General features: G+C 40.8%; 1 protein-coding gene across 5 annotated transcripts in view; it reads right to left on the reverse strand.

Moving 5' to 3' along the window:
• vps13a (vacuolar protein sorting 13 homolog A) overlaps positions 1 to 18,412 on the reverse strand; it is a 397,184-nt gene that overhangs the window by 133,434 nt on the left and 245,338 nt on the right. For all 5 annotated transcript variants that reach the window (XM_069930496.1, XM_069930495.1, XM_069930501.1 and 2 more), the window contains 3 exons: positions 8,812 to 8,972; positions 7,946 to 8,061; positions 3,468 to 3,756 (listed from right to left, as the gene is read on the reverse strand). In XM_069930496.1, the coding sequence (XP_069786597.1) occupies positions 3,468 to 3,756; positions 7,946 to 8,061; positions 8,812 to 8,972 (566 nt within the window). The remainder of the gene's footprint in view (positions 1 to 3,467; positions 3,757 to 7,945; positions 8,062 to 8,811; positions 8,973 to 18,412) is intronic.

Below are 18,412 nucleotides of genomic sequence, written 5' to 3' on the forward strand. Positions count from 1 at the left end.
TGGCAGCAGTGTTCCAGCCTTCATTCGGTGCAGATTTCATCCGGGCACACTGCCTCCTAGTGGACCTCAAGAGAATGGCACTTAGTGAATGCCAAGACCTTCCAGACCTTCTGGCTCAGTGAAGCCAAGTTACTGGCCCCACACCTTACAACGAATTTTCCAGAGTACAAGCAGAGTTCCCGACAATTATTACGCCGCAAATCTCCACAGATGTTCCTAAGTATGGTGTACAGCACCACATTCCCACTCAAGGACCACCGTTACATGCCCAGGCATTCAGGCTCCCACCCAACAAACTTCACCTCGCCAAGGAGGAGTTCAGGAAAATGGGGGAGATGGGGATCATCCAGCACTCAAACAGCCTTCAGGCTTATCTGCTGAACATGGTGCTCAAGTCGGCTGGAGGATGGAGGCCATGCAGTGACTACAGAAGGCTCAACAACACCATCATGGCCAACATCAACCCAGTGCTTCACATTTAGGACTTAATGGTCAATTCGCATGGGGCACGCATCTTCTCTAAGGTTAACCTGGTCCGCAGCTTTCACCAGATTCATGTTTATCCCAGCAATGTCCCCAAGACCCTGGGCGGCTCATTTAAATTTCTGTGGATGCCTTTCAGACTTAAGAATGCGACACAGATATTACTCATGGACTCAGTGGGATGTTGCTTGGATTTTGTCTTCATCTACTTAGACGATATTCTGATTGCCAGCCGCTCACACCAAGTGCATTTGAAGCACCTGCTTCAACTCTGCCACTGCCTGAGTGAATATGCTGGCCATCAACTCCGCGAAGTGCCAGTTCCAGCTGCCAGTCATTGATTTCCTTGGGTACTGCATCGACCACCATGGAGCAGTTCCCTTGCCAGGGAAAGTCAAGGCCATACACCAGTTTGCCAGGCCCAGTACAGGCAAGGGCCTACAGGAGTTCATGGGCATGATCAACTTTTACCACTAATTCCTAATGTCAGCGGCCCGAATTATGCAACCACTGTTCGCCCTGATGTCCATCAAAGCCAAGGAAATCACCTGGGACATGGAGTCAGCAGCAGCTTTCAAGCAGGCCAAGGACATCCTTGCAAACGCCACCCTAGCAGCTGATGTTATAAAGGTCCTGGGAGTCGCAAGCATCATGGGTTCCAAGGGATTTAAACGTGTGAGAGTTCTATTAAAGTCAGTTGGTTCAATTCACTTTCAACTCAGTTCTTTCACTCACTGTGTCCCTAGTGCAATTACAATGTTATATTAATGTATGATAAGGATTGCTATAGTATTATTTAACTGTTCTATACACAATCATTATAACAAATGAGCGTATACAGAGCCGTTGTCATACCCACACTCCTGTTCGGCTCCGAATCATGGGTCCTCTACCGGCATCACCTACGGCTCCTAGAACGCTTCCACCAGCGTTGTCTCCGCTCCATCCTCAACATCCATTGGAGCGCTTTCATCCCTAACGTCGAAGTACTCGAGATGGCAGAGGTCGACAGCATCGAGTCCACGCTGCTGAAGATCCAGCTGCGCTGGATGGGTCACGTCTCCAGAATGGAGGACCATCGCCTTCCCAAGATCGTGTTATGTGGCGAGCTCTCCACTGGCCACCGTGACAGAGGTGCACCAAAGAAAAGGTACAAGGACTACCTAAAGAAATCTCTTGGTGCCTGCCACATTGACCACCGCCAGTGGGCTGATAACGCCTCAAACCGTGCATCTTGGCGCCTCACAGTTTGGCGGGCAGCAACCTCCTTTGAAGAAGACCGCAGAGCCTACCTCACTGACAAAAGGCAAAGGAGGAAAAACCCAACACCCAACCCCAACCCACCAATTTTCCCCTGCAACCGCTGCAACCGTGTCTGCCTGTCCCGCATCGGACTTGTCAGCCACAAACGAGCCTGCAGCTGACGTGGACTTTTTACCCCCTCCATAAATCTTCGTCCGTGAAGCCAAGCCAAAGAAAGATAACAAATGATCACATTTAACAACTAGGGATGAAATTTAAAATTTGCTGTATTGTGCATTTTTAAATTATATGCTTGTATATGATATCATATTGCTTTTCTGTATTAATAACTTGTATATGGATTATTAAACTCAATAAAAATATTTTAAAAAGAAAGAAAAGTGACTATAACAAGATGGTTGGAATGCGACACTGCAAACCAATAATGAATAGGATCCAAACAATGTTTATTTGAAGAATGTTGAATACAGTAAAACCTCTGGTATCTGGAATTCAAGCAACTGGCAAAAAATCAAGGGAAATAAATAAACAAAAATAAAATAAATAAGAATAAAATAACAGGTAAAAATAAGCAAGTTTAAAATTGTAAAAGGAAATGTCCTCTGAAATAATAAATGAACCTCTGGTGAAGATGGGAGCAAATATTTAGCCAGAGGAGGGCCTTGGTCGAGCTTTGCTCATAGCAGCTGTTTGAATAAAGTTGTGAGAAACAGTAATGGCGTCATCTAGCACATCAAGCTGGTGATGCCACTTGCTGTTGGTTGGCTCTCTTAAAGTTTCTCCTTATCCCTGCTTAATAAGAGTCACCCCAGTCAGAGTCTTTATCTGCACACTTGGTTGGGGGGGTGGGGGTGTAATTATCCACAATATTACTATCTGTCTTTTGGGCAACTCCATGGAGGGCGAGGAACCTGCAGATTCAGCAATGGTTAAATGTTTTAAAAGGACGTAACTGAAAATAAAGCAAAAACTTTAAGGTTTATATATTCATGCAAGTGAAATTTGTTCAGTGCAAGTACAGTATAGAATTTTTGTCTGTTAAACTCTTTATTCTTGATGCAGATATATTAGTTAGGCATTGTAAGAACAAGTCTCAAGCCATTGGAAAATACACCTATCTGGCATCTACCAATCCCCTTTTATTGTATTTGAGCAAATTAGTTAAGGATACCTTTTCATATGGCTCTTAGATGTAACACCTATGAGATACATATTGTATATACTGAGCACAGAATTCAATTTTCTTAAAACATTGGAAAAACACTGAGCTCCAATTTCAGAGTGTAATAAAGAATTAAAGCTAGCTCAATAATTAAAATTAAAGCCAGAAGTGATAGTGATGAAATAACTTTTAAATAAAATTAACTTCAAAATGAAGTAATGAATTTTTCCACAGAATTGATTAAACAGAGATAATAAAAAATGATGAGCTTTATTAAATAATTAAATTGAGAGCCTTGCACATCAAAAACAACTTGTCTGACACCTTGAGAACAATAACTAAATACAAAGACCAGTATATAAAGGGAAGTGTGAACATAAATGAGAAGAACACCCAAAATGCGCACCTAACCACAAATCTATGAATCTCTTAAAAATTACTTTGCAATAAAGTGGAATCACACCCAGTTTCTGTGATGGGAGGATCTTTACAGAAGTGCAGAAAAACAAAAAAAAAGACTACTATCAAGGTATTAACACAAAACATACCAATAACTTACCTCTGTTAGGCAAACATCAACTGTACATGGCAAAAGGTTTTGAAGAATTGCTGTAGGCCACAAATGGAGCACATAAGCATTCTGATTTTCCTCAGGATCGTCAGATGTCAGTGTGTCATGCACAGCAACTATATTGATCATCAATGAGTCCTGGTCACTGCCCCCAGGAAAATGGCATTTCCGATAAAACACAGCTTTACTGTTTATATTTACATAACCAAAAGTAATTGCCTCACATGGAGCGTATGGTTTCTCGTCTTTCCTAATTAACTGTAAACGAAGATCAGATCTAAAAACAAACATTAATAGAAACAATATTTTAAAATGAAATATGTGAATATTTAGGCTTTATCAGACAATTTCTTAATGTACTCAAACTAATTTAAACTACCTCAAAACTGAAGGTAAGGTACTAGCATATGTTTTAGAACACAATCTTTTAAGAAACTTAACAACAGAAAGAGAAAAAAGAACACCAAACCAAAAACATAGATGCTATGCAAGGCAACCAAAGACAATTTTAATCAAATGGTAGTTCAATTCACCAGCATAACCAATGAGCAACATAACAATGGAGTTTTGAGCGAGTATTGCAATGCTGAAGATCTAATATTGATCCAAGTCGCAAGTAAAAGATCTCATGGCACTATCTTAAAGAAGAGCTAAACTATCCCTCAAGGGATAACTATGTTGCCACATTTTATATAAGTGACTATACATATAAAATATATATAATGGTTTAAAATGCTCTAGAATCCTCAGGACCATGGAAGACAGTGCAAGCACAATTATTTTAAAAATGTCAAACCACAGCAACCATGGTGCTCACCATACCCACAGTGCAACCAAAGGGCTTTTAAACCACTCAAATACATTGGAAGTGCAGGAAAATGCATAAACGATGCACATGCATTAAGCTAGAGTAAAACACAAAAGTCTGTGAACGTTGTGATTACAGCAAAAATACAGAACTGCTGGAGGAATTCATCAGGTCTCGCAACGTCCATAGGAAATGTTGGTTTACTGTATATCTTTACATCATATGGACACTGCAAGACCGGCTGAGTTCCTCCAGCATTTGTGTGTTTTTACATGCATTAACCTGTCAGGCATGGTCAGGTGATGTTAAGTATAATAAAGCATAGTAAATTTACAGCTTCCAAAACCAAAGATTGGTTAACCCAGGCTCAAAGGAATACCTTACTTGAAACATTTCTTGCATGAAAGCCTGAAGTGGTGCAAATGCAGAGCAAATCAATTAGCATCAGGAAAGAAAGAGGAGTAGATTATACCATTGGTTGGCTCCATTGTCAACCAAAGAGAAATTTGGAAAAAATAAAAAAACACGAACTAAGACCAGTGAACCTAACATTAGTTGGTGTGATTGTAGTAAAAACACAGAAATGCTGGAGGAACGCAGCAGGTCTTGGAGTATCCATAGGAGGTAAAGATATATTATTGATCTGGCTTGAACCCTTGCTCAAGTTATGAGTAAAAAAAAAGGTCTCTTTATTAAAAAGGCTGGGGAAAAGGCAAGAATGGGAAAAGGAGGAGTAAAATCAACAGATAAATGGTGTTAATTAAATATGAAAAAAGGACAAGAGAGAGGAATGATGATAATTTATTGGGGAGGTGGAGTTGGCTCTGTGAAAGAAGACAGGGAAAAGAGAAGAGAACGAGAGAGAGAGAGAGCTAGAGGAAAATAGGGGAAAGATGGGGTGGGGGGGAGAGGAATGGTGGGTGGCTAATAGAAAGCTGAGATCAAAGTTAATGTTATTTGGTTGGTGGGTGCCCAGATGGATTATGGGGGTGTTCTTCCTCCAATTTATGGGTGATCCTAGTCTGGCAGTGCAAGAGGCCATGGACAGAAATGTCAGAAAGGGAATGGGGCAGGGAATTGAAAAGGGAAGTTACTGGAAGATTCACATTATTGTGGTGGGCAGAGCCGAGGTGTTCTGGTTCCCTCCGCCCCCATGTGCAACAAGGGCAGAATTCCCCTTGTCCTGACCTACATCCCCACTAGCCTCCAGCACCTACTACATGATCTAATCTCTGGACTCATATTCCACTCTACTCCACTTTCCGCAGGGAACCACTCCCTCCTCGACTCCCTCGTTTACTCCTCCCCCCCATCAATCGCCCCCTTCAAACTTAACCCTGTGACTACAGGAGGTGCTCCACTTGCACCCATACCTCCTCCTTCACCACCATTGGGGCATCACTTCACTTCTGAATCAGCAGGGGTCAGAATATAGATATGTTTTTGGGAGATAAATTGGGGAAAGGCTTGTTAGTGTAGGTCACATACAAATACTTTAAAACGGATCTTATTTAAAATACTGGAGCTCTGCTAATGCTAGACATGTCGGGGCCCCAGAGCCTTTGCAAAAGATTTGGACAGATGAAAAAGCTTGTTGGAGCTGCATTCTATCTGGAGTGGAACTTGCTGTTCTAGGAGGGTCATGTGGTTTTGCAAGCAGAGAGAGTAAAACAGGCTTTCTCTCAGCGTCACACAGAGATCAGTTCTACAGTCAGAAACAGGAACTGGAACTGGAATAGGACAAGCTGGCAAACTTGTGGAAACCCCATTTGGAAGATGGGTTTAGTAAGTGCTTAGTTCAGCCATTGTGGTTCATGCAAGTGGAGAGGATTGGCTGTCTAATATTTCACTTGGAATAAGAAAAACAAAAAGGCACTCTGTGGTGACCTGAAAGAAAGAGGTCATCATGTAGAGAATACTGAGGGGGCAAGTTTCTTCTGCAAGACACTGAAGTGGCTGATTTAAAAAAGGAATCAGTTATGGGTGTCAGTGTACAAGAAATCTATCTGAAAACCGACAAGAACCTTCCTGAGCGGTAACCATTTACCTTTCAAGCACCAAAGCCTGGTGAACTTTATAAATGTTAAATTCTGTATACTGTATAAGAATTACCTGCAACCAGCGAACTTGGAAGAATGAGAAGTGAGATTGGACTGTGAACCGAAGAACTTTTCTGAACTTACACAAATATTACATACACGTTCAGTTAGAATTAGAAAGGGGTTAAGTTAGGTTAGTTAAGTCAATAGTAATAAGTTAAAGTGTGATTCTGTTTTCATGTTTAAAGATAATTAAAAGCAACTTTTGTTTAAGAAACCATTTGTCTTGGTGAATATTTATTGCTGCTGGGTTTTAGGGGTCCTCTGGGCTTGTAACAAATGTATCCATTGCTCCTGTTGTGGTCTCCTCTACATTGGAAATACTGGGTGCAGACTGGGAGATCACTTTGTAGAGCATCTCGGCTCTATTCCGCACAATATGTGGATCTTCCAGTGGCCACCCATTTCAATTCCCTGTCATATTCCCTTGCTGATATGTCAGTCCATGGTCTCATGCATGCCCTACTGACACTAGAAATTGGATGGCATTCCACCTGGGCACTCTTCAACAGGATGGCATTAACATCGACTTCTCCAGTTTTCATTATTTCCCCCCCTTCAATCTTTCCCTATGACCCCTTTACTCCCTCGTTCCTTTCTCAGAGCTAAATCCCCAAATCAATTCTCACCTTTCCTCTTTCATGCCCTCTTATCATATTCAATGAACACATTTTGTCTGCTTTGGTCTGTACTTCTTTCTCTCCCATTTTACTCGTACCTTGAGGAAGTGCTCAGGTCCAAAATGTCAATAATATATTTTTACCTGCTAAGGATGCTGCAAGGCCTGCTGAGTTCCTCCAACATTTCTGAATTTTTACTAACACTCATAGACTATATTATAGGGCATACAAAATTATCAACAGGCTAAACAAAGTCAACACATTTTACAGAATTTAACAAGGAGAGTAAATAAAGGTGACTTAGTGGGTGTCATGAAGTTGGATTTTAAAAAGCAATTTAAAAAGTCTCACAAACGATGAGAGAATCAAAAATTAAACAACATGGGAATGAGGTAATAAATCTTAATGAACTGAAATTTAGTGGAGATCCAAAACAGACAGTAGGAATAAATAGGTCTTTCTTGGAGAGGCAAATGATGACAAGTGGGTTACTTCAATGGTTGGGCTTCAGCTACTCAAAAATATACATTTCTAATTTAGATGAATGAAATGAATGTCATATTTGTCAGTTTGCTGCAACATACAAATCTGGATGGCATTGCAAACTGTGTGAGGAGAATGTTGAGAGGCTTAAAGGCAAGTTCATGACAGGCAGTGCACACATGGATATTTGTGAAGATTTCCACTTCAGCAGACAAAATAGCAAAATCCTACACAGAATGTTACTTATATTCCAAAAGATTGGGATCCTTGCAATATTAGTCAATGCAAGTCATTTTAAAGTTAAGATGGAAAATAATCTGGTGGACAAAAGGTATTGTTTAAAGGAGCAAGGATGTCTAGATAAAATTATATCACGTGATTTCCTAAACTATAATAATACAAAGTAATTTTTTCCATGCAAAATTAAAATTGGACAATATTATTTAATTCAAATACCTGTAAGAAAGCAGAGGAACATTAAAATCTTCATTTGGCTGAATTGTACCAAGCATCTTCAAATCAGATTCTACATCTTCAAAGATATTGAAAGGCAATGAAAAGTGATTTTTTATCTGCAATTCACAAAGTTAATTTCAATTAAGATTGCATTCCATTGAGGACATTATAAAATCAATACAGAACTTCCATATTTTGCAGTCACTTTTTGAGAGTTGATATACAGAAAGATAAAACAAGATATTGCTTTAATAAATTGGCTTTTCTAATTGAAACTGCTGCATTTGAGTACCTGCTGCATTAGAGTACCTGCTGAATGCTCACATGCACCTCAGTATTATGAAATGAGATCATGCAGGAATTCAGGACTGTGCAGAGTTTCCGACATGGTCTCTGATGGAATAACTTAAATTAAAAGGATGTCATATGTTGAATGGGGATTGCCATCTAGCATATATTTGTTTGATGCAACAAAATATTAATTCTACAAATCCATTAAATTCTATTATAAACAAGCAGAGTCCAGAATATGAACTAACTCTTGTGTGAAGAATTAAACCATTGGAAATCTCTGAGATTATCTAAAAAAAGTTGTTCGCAAGAATTTGAATCAAACTAGATGGGTTGTTGTCGTTTTGTTGATGGTCTACAATAACATTGTTCCTCATCGCTTTGACTTTTAAAAAATAAATAATTGTTTATCTGGAGATCATAACTCTGAATTTGTTCAGTGCATTTCCTTTTTGAGATCACAGTATCTAGAAAATACCTACTGTAGTTGCTTGAAGCAGGAAAATTAAAAAAAAATGTCATCTGTTAGTGATAATTTTATTCTTTAAGTGCAGGGGCTGCAATGAATGATTTACCTGGACAGGGGAGCGAATTGTTATTCTCTTGCTTCCTTGCACTGCATCAATCTGACATACAATGTATCGTTCAACAATGGATTCCTCATGTGTAATCGTATACATTCGGCGACCTAATTTAGTTAGTGGAATTTTGTCAGCTGCTGTGTGGCCACGAGGAACTGCATGAAATTTAGCAAAAGGCAATGCATTATTGATCAAGAATGACATTTCAAAGTGACATTTAATAGAGAATATATTGAATGAGAGAGTAGACCAAGATTTAACAAAAAATACCCCTTTTACACTTGCTTCCCACCTAAATCAGCCATTCAGTGTCCCAAGATAGGCATGGCATTTTTGCTGTTCACACTTCACCACTCTTAATTGGGATACTGCATGTGATCACACTTGCAAGGAGCTAACCTCGGGGTTAGGACTGTTCTACCTTCTACCGGTGACATCATAATGCATCGAATGATGGTGGATCTACCCTAAATCTTGATCAATGCATTATGCATAATCTTATATTTGAACAAAATTAATCATATATAACCATATAACCACTTACAGCACAGAACAGGCCAGTTCGGCCCTACTAGTCCATGCCGTAGCAAATCCCCCCCTCCTAGTCCCACTGACCAGCACCCGGTCCATACCCCTCTAGTCCCCTCCTATCCATGTAACGATCCAGTCTTTCCTTAAATGTAACCAATGATCCCGCCTCGACCATGTCTGCCGGAAGCTCATTCCACATCCCCACCACCCTCTGCGTAAAGAAATTTCCCCTCATGTTCCCCTTATAATTTCCCCCCTTCAATCTTAAACCATGTCCTCTAGTTTGAATCTCCCCCTTTCTTAATTGAAAAAGCCTATCCACATTTACTCTGTCTGTCCCTTTTAAAATCTTAAACACCTCTATCAAGTCCCCTCTCAATCTTCTACGCTCCAGAGAAAAAAGCCCCAGTCTGCACAACCTTTCCCTGTAACTCAGACCCTGAAATCCTGTCAACATTCTCGTGAACCTTCTCTGCACTCTCTCTATTTTAAGCTTAATTATAACATAATTAAGCTTAATACATGGGTCCTTCAGCCTCTGTGTTTGTTGTGCCGACCAAAATAAACTTTTATAAGGGACCGTGGGAAAGTGCTGGCAATAAATAGCAACAGTGGAGAATTTTAAACAGTGCAATTTATACAGTGTGGGAAAGTTGGTAACACTATCATGCACAATTTATAAAGTCCATGAAAAAAAGCGATGGCAGACCTGCCCACCCAGAATGTCGTGCGGCAGAAAAAGGCTTGTGCATGGCTGCATGTACGGAGCACTCATGGAGGGGTTTCTCTGCCACATGGTATTCTGGGAAGTCAGGTCCGCCATCACTTTTTCCCATGGACTTTATAAATTATGTGCTATAGTGCTACCAACTTTCCTATGATGTTTAAATACTGTCCGCTATTACTATTTATTTCTTCCCTCTCTCCTGCTGTGACTTACCCACGATAAAGTTTATACCTTCATTTTAATCTTTTTTTCCTTCACTTTCCTGCACTCACACAAAAACTTGGGTGATTTCTATCCTAGAATGCAATTGCCCATTCTACACTTGCCTGATTGCAATGTTGGCGTTTGCAGACGCTGAGGATTGCACTAGGGGTCGAGGCGGGATGACGTCATCTCACGCCAACGTCGAGACGATTTTCATTCCACACAAGACCCTTTTTGGGCCAATTGGCCCTTAATTCCTGGGACCACTTGCAAGTTTGAAGGGGCTATTGATATACTTGTACACTTTACACAGTACACCTTAAATTCAATTGAGGATTTGACAACTTCCCAAATCTTTATATATTTTTTTTATATAAAGTAGAGGTTTTAGTATGCCTTCTTCAACTCCCAATTTGACATTTAGTTTGATTTTAAGCAATACAAAATGGGCTTTTACCCCAAATTTGTTTGTGCAGGAGCAATCTCAGCAAAAACCAGCATTTCCTACCTTTCAATGTTTTTATTTTAAACTGAACACGTTTTCTGGTTTTTGGTAAATTGTCTTTCTGAACTGGTATAATTCAACTAAAGGTTTCCTTTTGCTGTATTTTGGACAGTTGTTCAAGGATTTTCAACTCAGTGATTAGTGATATTTTTCAGTCAGGATGATGGCAACATGGAGATAAATTTGGAGCTGGCCACATTCCTGCATATCTAATACTTGATCCTTTCAGGAAGCTATTGGGAAAGCTCAGTAGGTTATTCCAGTGCATCTGATAGGTAAGAATAGTTTAATCCACCACTCCTGATTTGCCTTCAGAATCAGATGGTCATTCACTTTCCACCTGCCCTTGAAACTATTGTAGTTATGGGAGTGATTCAATTACGTTGCCAGTAATGCTGACACCAGGATGTGATTTTGCAATAGAAATGCTGCTGAATACCAAGATGATGCAATTTAAGACACTCTTGAGATGGTTATTGGGTGGCAGTGTAGCCCAAATGTTAGTTGCTCTCAACCATGAATATTTAACCATGAAAGTTTAAACTAGTTTGGCAAGGGGATGGGAACCTGAAAGGGCAGAGAATAGAGCAGATGGTGGAAAGGTTGATGCAATGTGTAGTAAGCTTGTGAGGAAGGACAGGCAGTTGGAGGGAGCATAAAGGTAGTCGGAGGGTTTGATATGTGTTTATTTCAATGCAAGAAGCATTAGGAATAAGGAAAATTAATTTAGAGCATAAATCAGGTTTGTTGAATTATGATCTGATCATAACAGAGACTTGGCTGATGCAAGGACAGGATTGGCTCATGCAGTTACTAGGTTAGAGATGTTTTAAAAGGGATAGCATTGAAGGTAAAATATTGGGGGGGGGGGAAAGGAGTAGGATTAGCAATCAGGGATAGTATAACAACTCCAGAAAGAGAGGACATTGTGGAGGAATTGTCTACTGAGCCAGTGTTGGTGGAAGTCAGAAATACAGTCAGCTCACTGTATTGGGAGCAGTCTATAGGCCCCCAAAGAGCCCTCAGGACACTGAGGACGAGGTAAGTAGGCAAACTTTGGAAAGGAGCAGAAATAAGAAGCTTATTGTTAGTGGAAACTTCAACTTCCCAAATGTCTGGCGCCTCATTACTGCCATAGGGATAAAAGGGGCAGAATTTAACAGGTGTGTCCAAGATGGATTCCTTACACTATATGTGGACAAGTTGGATAATGAACCTGATCAGATGAGGGATTTCTCGATGGGGAAGTACTTTGGTGATAGTGACCACACTCTGAGCTTCAGTATAGCTATGAACAAGGATCGTAGACAAAATTATAAAGTATTTAATTGGGGAAGGGCTAATTACAAAGACAGGAACTGGGGAAAGTAAATTAGGAAAAGCAGAGAAGTAAGGTGGAGGATGTTCATGGACCAACTGCACGGGGTTTTTGATAGGTTTATTTCACTGAGACAGGGAAAGGATGGTAAGACAAGGGAACCATGGTTGACAAAAGAGGTGAGACAGCTAGTTAAGAGAAATAAGGATGCATATATAAGGTTTAGGAAGCACAAGATAGGAAGAGCTCATTAAAATTATATGGTAGCTAGAAACAAACTTAAGAAAGGACAGGAAAGCTAGAAGGATAACCCTACAAAGTTCTATGCATACGTGAATAGAAGGATGACTAGAATAAAGGTAGGGCCGCTCAAAGGTAAAGGAGGCAACATCTACCTGTAGGTACAGAATTTAGGGGAGGTCCTAAGTGAATACTTTGCTTCAGTGTTCACCAGAGAGAGAGGGACCTTAGTCAATGTGAGAATAAGTCTATGTGCTGGAGCACCTTGCTGTAAAGAAAGAGGAAGTACTGGATGTTAAAAATATTAGGATTGACAAGTCCCTGGAACTGGATAAGATATACCTGCAGGTTACTACAGAAAGTGAGAGAAGAGATTGCTGGGGTGTTGGCAATGATCTTTGCATCCTCACTGGACACAGGGGAGGTGTCAGAGGATTGCAGAATGACAAATGTAATCCTCTTGTTTAAAAAGATAATAGGGAGAATCCTGAGAATTAAAGACCAATGAGTCTTGAAATATATGAGCATTTAGAGAAATATCATCTTCTCAGGGATAGTCAGCTTGATTTTGTAATTGAGTTTTTTTGAGGAAGTAAAAAACAAATTGGTGAGGTAGGACGGTAGATGTGATGTATATGGATTTTAGTAAGGCATTTGACATGGCCCCCTTGGTAGACTAATTCAGAAATTCATGAGGCATGGGATTCATAGAACCTTGGCTGTTGATATTCAGAATTGGCCTGCCTGCAAAAAGTAGAGGAGTAGTAGTAGTAGATGAAACATGTTCTGCCTGGAGGAAAGTGACTAATGGAGTTCTGCAAGGATCTGTTCTGGGACCCCTGTTCTTTGTGATTTTTATAAATGACCTGGACAAAGAAGTAGAGGGATGGGTCACTAAGTTTGCAAATGACATAAACGTTGGAGGTGTTGTGGATAGTGCAGCAAGTTGTCATAGGTTACAACAGGACACAGACAGGTGGGCAGAAAAATGGCAGATGGAGTTCAATTTGGATGTGTGAAGAGATGTATTTTGGAAGATCAAACAAAAGCAGAGAACATGGTTAATGGCAGGATTCTTAGTGCAAAACAGTGGGACCTTGGAGTTCAAATCTACAGTTCTCTCAAGGTTGCTGTGCAGGTTGAAAGGGTAATTAAGGCTTATGGTATGCTGGCCTTCATTAGATGGGGATTGAGTTCAAGAGTCTGAAGAATGATGTTGCAGCTCTATAAAACTCTGGTAAGACCGCACTTGGAATATTGCATTCATTTCTGGTCTCCTCATTCCAGGGAGGATGTGGAAGTTCTAGAGAGGGTGCAGAGGAGATTTACCAGGATGTTGCCTACATTGGAGAACATGACTTATGAGGCAAGGTGGGAAATACTAGGGTTTTTTTTTATTGGAACAGAAAAGGATTAGAGGTGACTTAATGGAGATCTATAAGATTAGAAAATTCATAGATAGGATGGACAGCCAGCACCTTTAAGCCAGGGTGAGACAAGCAAACACCAGGGGACAACTGTACAATGTGAGGGGAGGGAAGTTGAGGGCAGATTTCAGGGGTAAGTTTATTATTTCTTGTTTATTTATTTATTTATTTTTAAAAAACACAGTGGGGGCCTGGAATGCATTGCCAGGGGTGGTGGTGGAGACTGGTACAATAAGCACATTTCAAAGATTCTTAGACACATGGATACAAGAAAATATAGAGGGGTATGGGTGTGAGGTAGGGAAGGTCGAGTTTATTGAGTAGATTTATATAGGTTGGCACAACATTATGGGCCAAAGGGCCTATACTGTGCTGTCAAGCACCATGTTCTATTACCACTTTAGATTGTGTCCGATGGGGGCACAAACTGCTCTTATTCCTATTTAGTCAATTGTTGGGATTGATGACTAGTTCCACTGTGGATTGGTGCATTAAGACTCAATGATTATTTTTTAGCAAATCTCACACCTTGAGTTCTCACAGGGTCAATATGGAAACAATTGTAGTGGCACTATGGCGGCACTACAACTCCCAGAAGGCATCAAATCGGCTATGTGACATCAGTGCGTGATAATGCCAGTGCATGTCGGGCGTGTGATTCAGATTTTTAAAAGGTTCGGTGGGTTATGAAGAGTAAATCTGTTTGATTCAGTGGTTATTTCATCGTGTCCACTGTGATTCCAGTGGCCACAATTGGTGACCCAATGAGTCCAAAAACATATTTTTGGACAAACACAGACTCTGCAGCCATTGTTATGAAACTGAGCCTGAACTGTGGTTCCAACAGGCTGAAGTGCAATTTCATCTTTGCAACGTCGAGTTGGACACCACTTGTTATTACCATCTCATCAGTGCCTTTGATCAGGCCGTCACTAAGAGGATCGGCAACTTCCTATAGGATCCACCACGTACCAGCAAGTATGACTCTTTAAAAGCACTTTTATTACAGGTTTATGGTGTGTCCCTTAGGGAAAGGGCAGCCAAACTACTACACCTCAATGGCAGATGGAGTTCTTAGCATCTGGCAGAAGTCCCAATATGTTATTCCAACAGCTCTTTTTAGAGCAAATGCCAGATGATATTAGGCTCTTCTTATCCAAGTGTTCATTTGATGACCCAAGGGCTTTAAGCGGCAGAGGCAGACGTTCTATGGCTGGCTAAAAAGGACAGCAAGGAAAGACAAGTCTGCGCAACCAATCCCTCCACTCTTGACTCTGTCACATTCTAGTGCTCTTAACACATCACTCCCAACAAACAGACAACACCCCAAGACAAGCAAACAGCCTATGGACACCTCATCTTAGTGTTATTATCACAGACATTGGGGAGTAAATGCCTGCAAGTGCCTTCCACCCTGTCTATTTGTGGGAAACACCCAGGCCAACTGCCAGTAAGGCAAAAAACCTGAAAGCCCACTGTATGCATGGGACAGTTGTCCCAGTGAAAATTTCTGGTGGACATGAGCTCAGAAGTTGGTGTATTTCTACCCACTGGTTTTGACACACACCATCCTACCCCAGACCTGCAACTATGAGCAGTTAACAGTTCCAACTATCCAACCTTTGGCACCAGGAAGAAGAATGTCAAGTGCGAGAATCATCTTTACACTTGGCCATTTATTATAGCAGCAGTATCTCAATTTTTGCTTGGTGCAGATTTTCTTCAGGCTCATTCATTCCTCATTGACTTAAAAGGGCATCAGCTAATAGATAGAACAATTTTTCAGACCATTCCTCTGGCAGACACATATACCCCTGCTCTGCGCCTCCAAACATTAAGTAAACAAGTGGATGAATTCTCCAAGCTGTTGGAAGATTTCCTTAAGATTACTAGTCTACAATTTTCTGCCTCCACTGCAAAGCTACTCACAGCATTTGTAGTAAGGGCCCACCTATCCTCCTCGCTAAAGCGTGCCGCTTGCCTCCAGAGAAGCCGCATTTAGCTGAGGAAGAGTTTGCCAAGATGGAGGAACTATGCATAATTTGTAGGTTCGACAGCCCCTAGGCATCCCCATTACATATGGTCCCGAAACGCAATGGAGATTGGCAACCATGTGGAGATTACAGGCAGCTTTACGACGCCACCATTCCGGATCGTTATCAGACTCCTCATATTCAGGATTTTTTGGCTAATTTGCATGGAGCAAAGATCTCCTCTGAAATAGAAAGTGCGTGGCTATCACCAAGTGCTGGTAGAGCCGGAAGACATTCCAACGATGCCAATAATTACCCCATTTGGGTTGTTCGAATTTTTACCGATGCCAATTCGGATTAAAGAATGCTGCTCAATCATTTTAACAGGTGATGGATGCTTTAGGACGTGGTATGTCCAATGTCTTCATGTACCTTGACAACATTTTAGTGGCCAGTGTGAACAAGGAAGGACATTTGGAACATCTTTGTACTCTTTTTATTTGTCTTCAAGAATTTAGACTGACTATCAATCCAGATAAATGAATTTTTGGACAAAAAACAATTGATTTCTTGGGACATAGGATTACTCCGGAAAGTGTGACCCCACTGCCATCCAAAGTTGAGGCTATTACCAAATACTCAAAACCTGCTACGGTTAAAAGCCTACAGAAATTTTTGGGAATGGTAAATTTTTCCCGTCAGTTTCTTCTGGGAGCAGCTCACATCATGAAGCCTCTTTTCAATTTACTATCTGGAAATGCCAGAACTATCTATTGGACTGAAGAGGGAAACAACGCCTTTGTGACAGATTATGTTGTATTTTATATTGTATTTTATATGTTTTAAAGGAGATAAATTTTGGCAGGTTTTTTTTTTAGTGGAGGTCACATATAAGCACTTCAAAACAGATCTCATTTAAAATATAGGAGCTCTGCTCAAGCCAGACAGGCGGCTCTGAGTGCCTTTGCAAAAGTTCTGGGGAGTCCCTATAGAGACTTCACAAATGGATTGTTGTTTTGGAAAGCAACAGATGAAAGAACTTGGAGGATTAGGTCCAGAGCCGCATGCTTTCTGAGTGCAGTTTGCTGTTCTAAGAAGGTCATGGGGTTTTGCAAGCAGAAGGAGTCAAAAAGGCTTTTCTCTGAGAGAGAGAGAGAGAGAGAGAAAGAGAGAGAGAGAAAGAAAGAGTGAAAGAGAGAGAGAGGGGGGGCGAGAGAGGGGGGATGGGGAGAGAGGGGGGGAGGGGAGGGAGAGGGGGCGAGGGGGAGAGAGAGAGGGGGTGAGGGGGAGAGAGGGGGGGAAGGAGAATTAATTCAGTTCTACAGTTCAGCGGTAGCAGCTGGGACTGGAACATGACAAGCAGGCAAGCTTGTGGAAAAACCCCATTTTGAAGATGGGTTGTGAGTTCTTAATTCAGCCTGGTCAAAGCCCTTGTGGTCAATACAAGAGGACTTGAAATAAGAGAAAAAAAAGGAACTCTGTGTGACCTGAAAGAAAGAGGTCATCATCTGGAAAACCCTGATGGGGCAAGTTTCTTCAGCAAGACACTGACGTGACTAATTAGAAGGAATCGGTTTGTGTCAAGCAAGAACATTCCTGAGCTGTAACCATTTACTTTTCAAGCACCAAAGCCTGGTGAAATTCATAAATGTTAAATTCTATGCATAGTATAAGAATTGCCTGCAACCAGTGAACTAGAAGGAGTGAGATATGAGATTGGACTGTGAATCAAAGGATTTTTCTAAACTTACTCACAAATTACATATATGTGCGCTTAGTATTAGAAGGGGGTTAAGTAAATCAATCCTGTTTTCTGTTTAAGGATAATTAAAAGCAACTTTTGTTTAACTTTTGGTGAATTTCTGTTGCTGCTGGGTTTTGGTGTCCTCTTGGTTCATAAAAACCTTCTTGAAGATGAAAGAATTGCTTTCCATTATGCTCAGCTACCCAGTTTTAAATGCAGCCACTGCCCTTTCTACAGATGCTTCCGATATGGTCGTAGGAGGTGCACTTCATCAATATGTCAAGGGGCAATAGAAACAGTTAGCATTCTTCAGCTGCCATCTTCATGATAAGGAGCCATTTGTCTATTCGTCACCCACTATTTTTTGGAGGGCAGAGATTTTATTACGTACATCGACCACAAGCCCCAACCATTTTTGTTTCCTAAGGTTGCAGAGCCCTGGTCGGCACGACGGCAACAGCAATTAATATTCATTTCAGAATTTTCCACTGTAACAATATTAATATTTGGCGAGAATTTATAAGATTTAGAGTAGGTCACATACATACACACATTTTGGAATAGATCTTATTTGAAAGAATGAAGAAATCACATTGCAAGATGTCTGGAAAAATGTAAGCACCTTTCACAAGTAGGTGTTAATTGAACTGAGGTCATAAAATGCTTGACCAATGTCTTGCTGGAGTCATGCTGTCTATCAGTACCCTTTCTGCAAAGTGCTCACAGAAAGGTCAATTCTGGATTGTTTACCTAAAATAACAACTTGAGAAGAAGAAAGAACTCCTGTTGTTTTACTGGAGAAGGTGGGGGTTTTGCAAGACATGAGTCAGATGCTCTCTTTGGCGTTTCAGTTGGAAAAGAGAGAGAGTTGAGTTAACAGCTCAGTCAGTCAGTCAGTGTGTGGGACACTGACAAGTAACTGAAAA

This window comes from Narcine bancroftii, chromosome 1 (genome assembly GCF_036971445.1).
Source record: "Narcine bancroftii isolate sNarBan1 chromosome 1, sNarBan1.hap1, whole genome shotgun sequence".
Lineage (NCBI taxonomy): Eukaryota > Metazoa > Chordata > Chondrichthyes > Torpediniformes > Narcinidae > Narcine > Narcine bancroftii.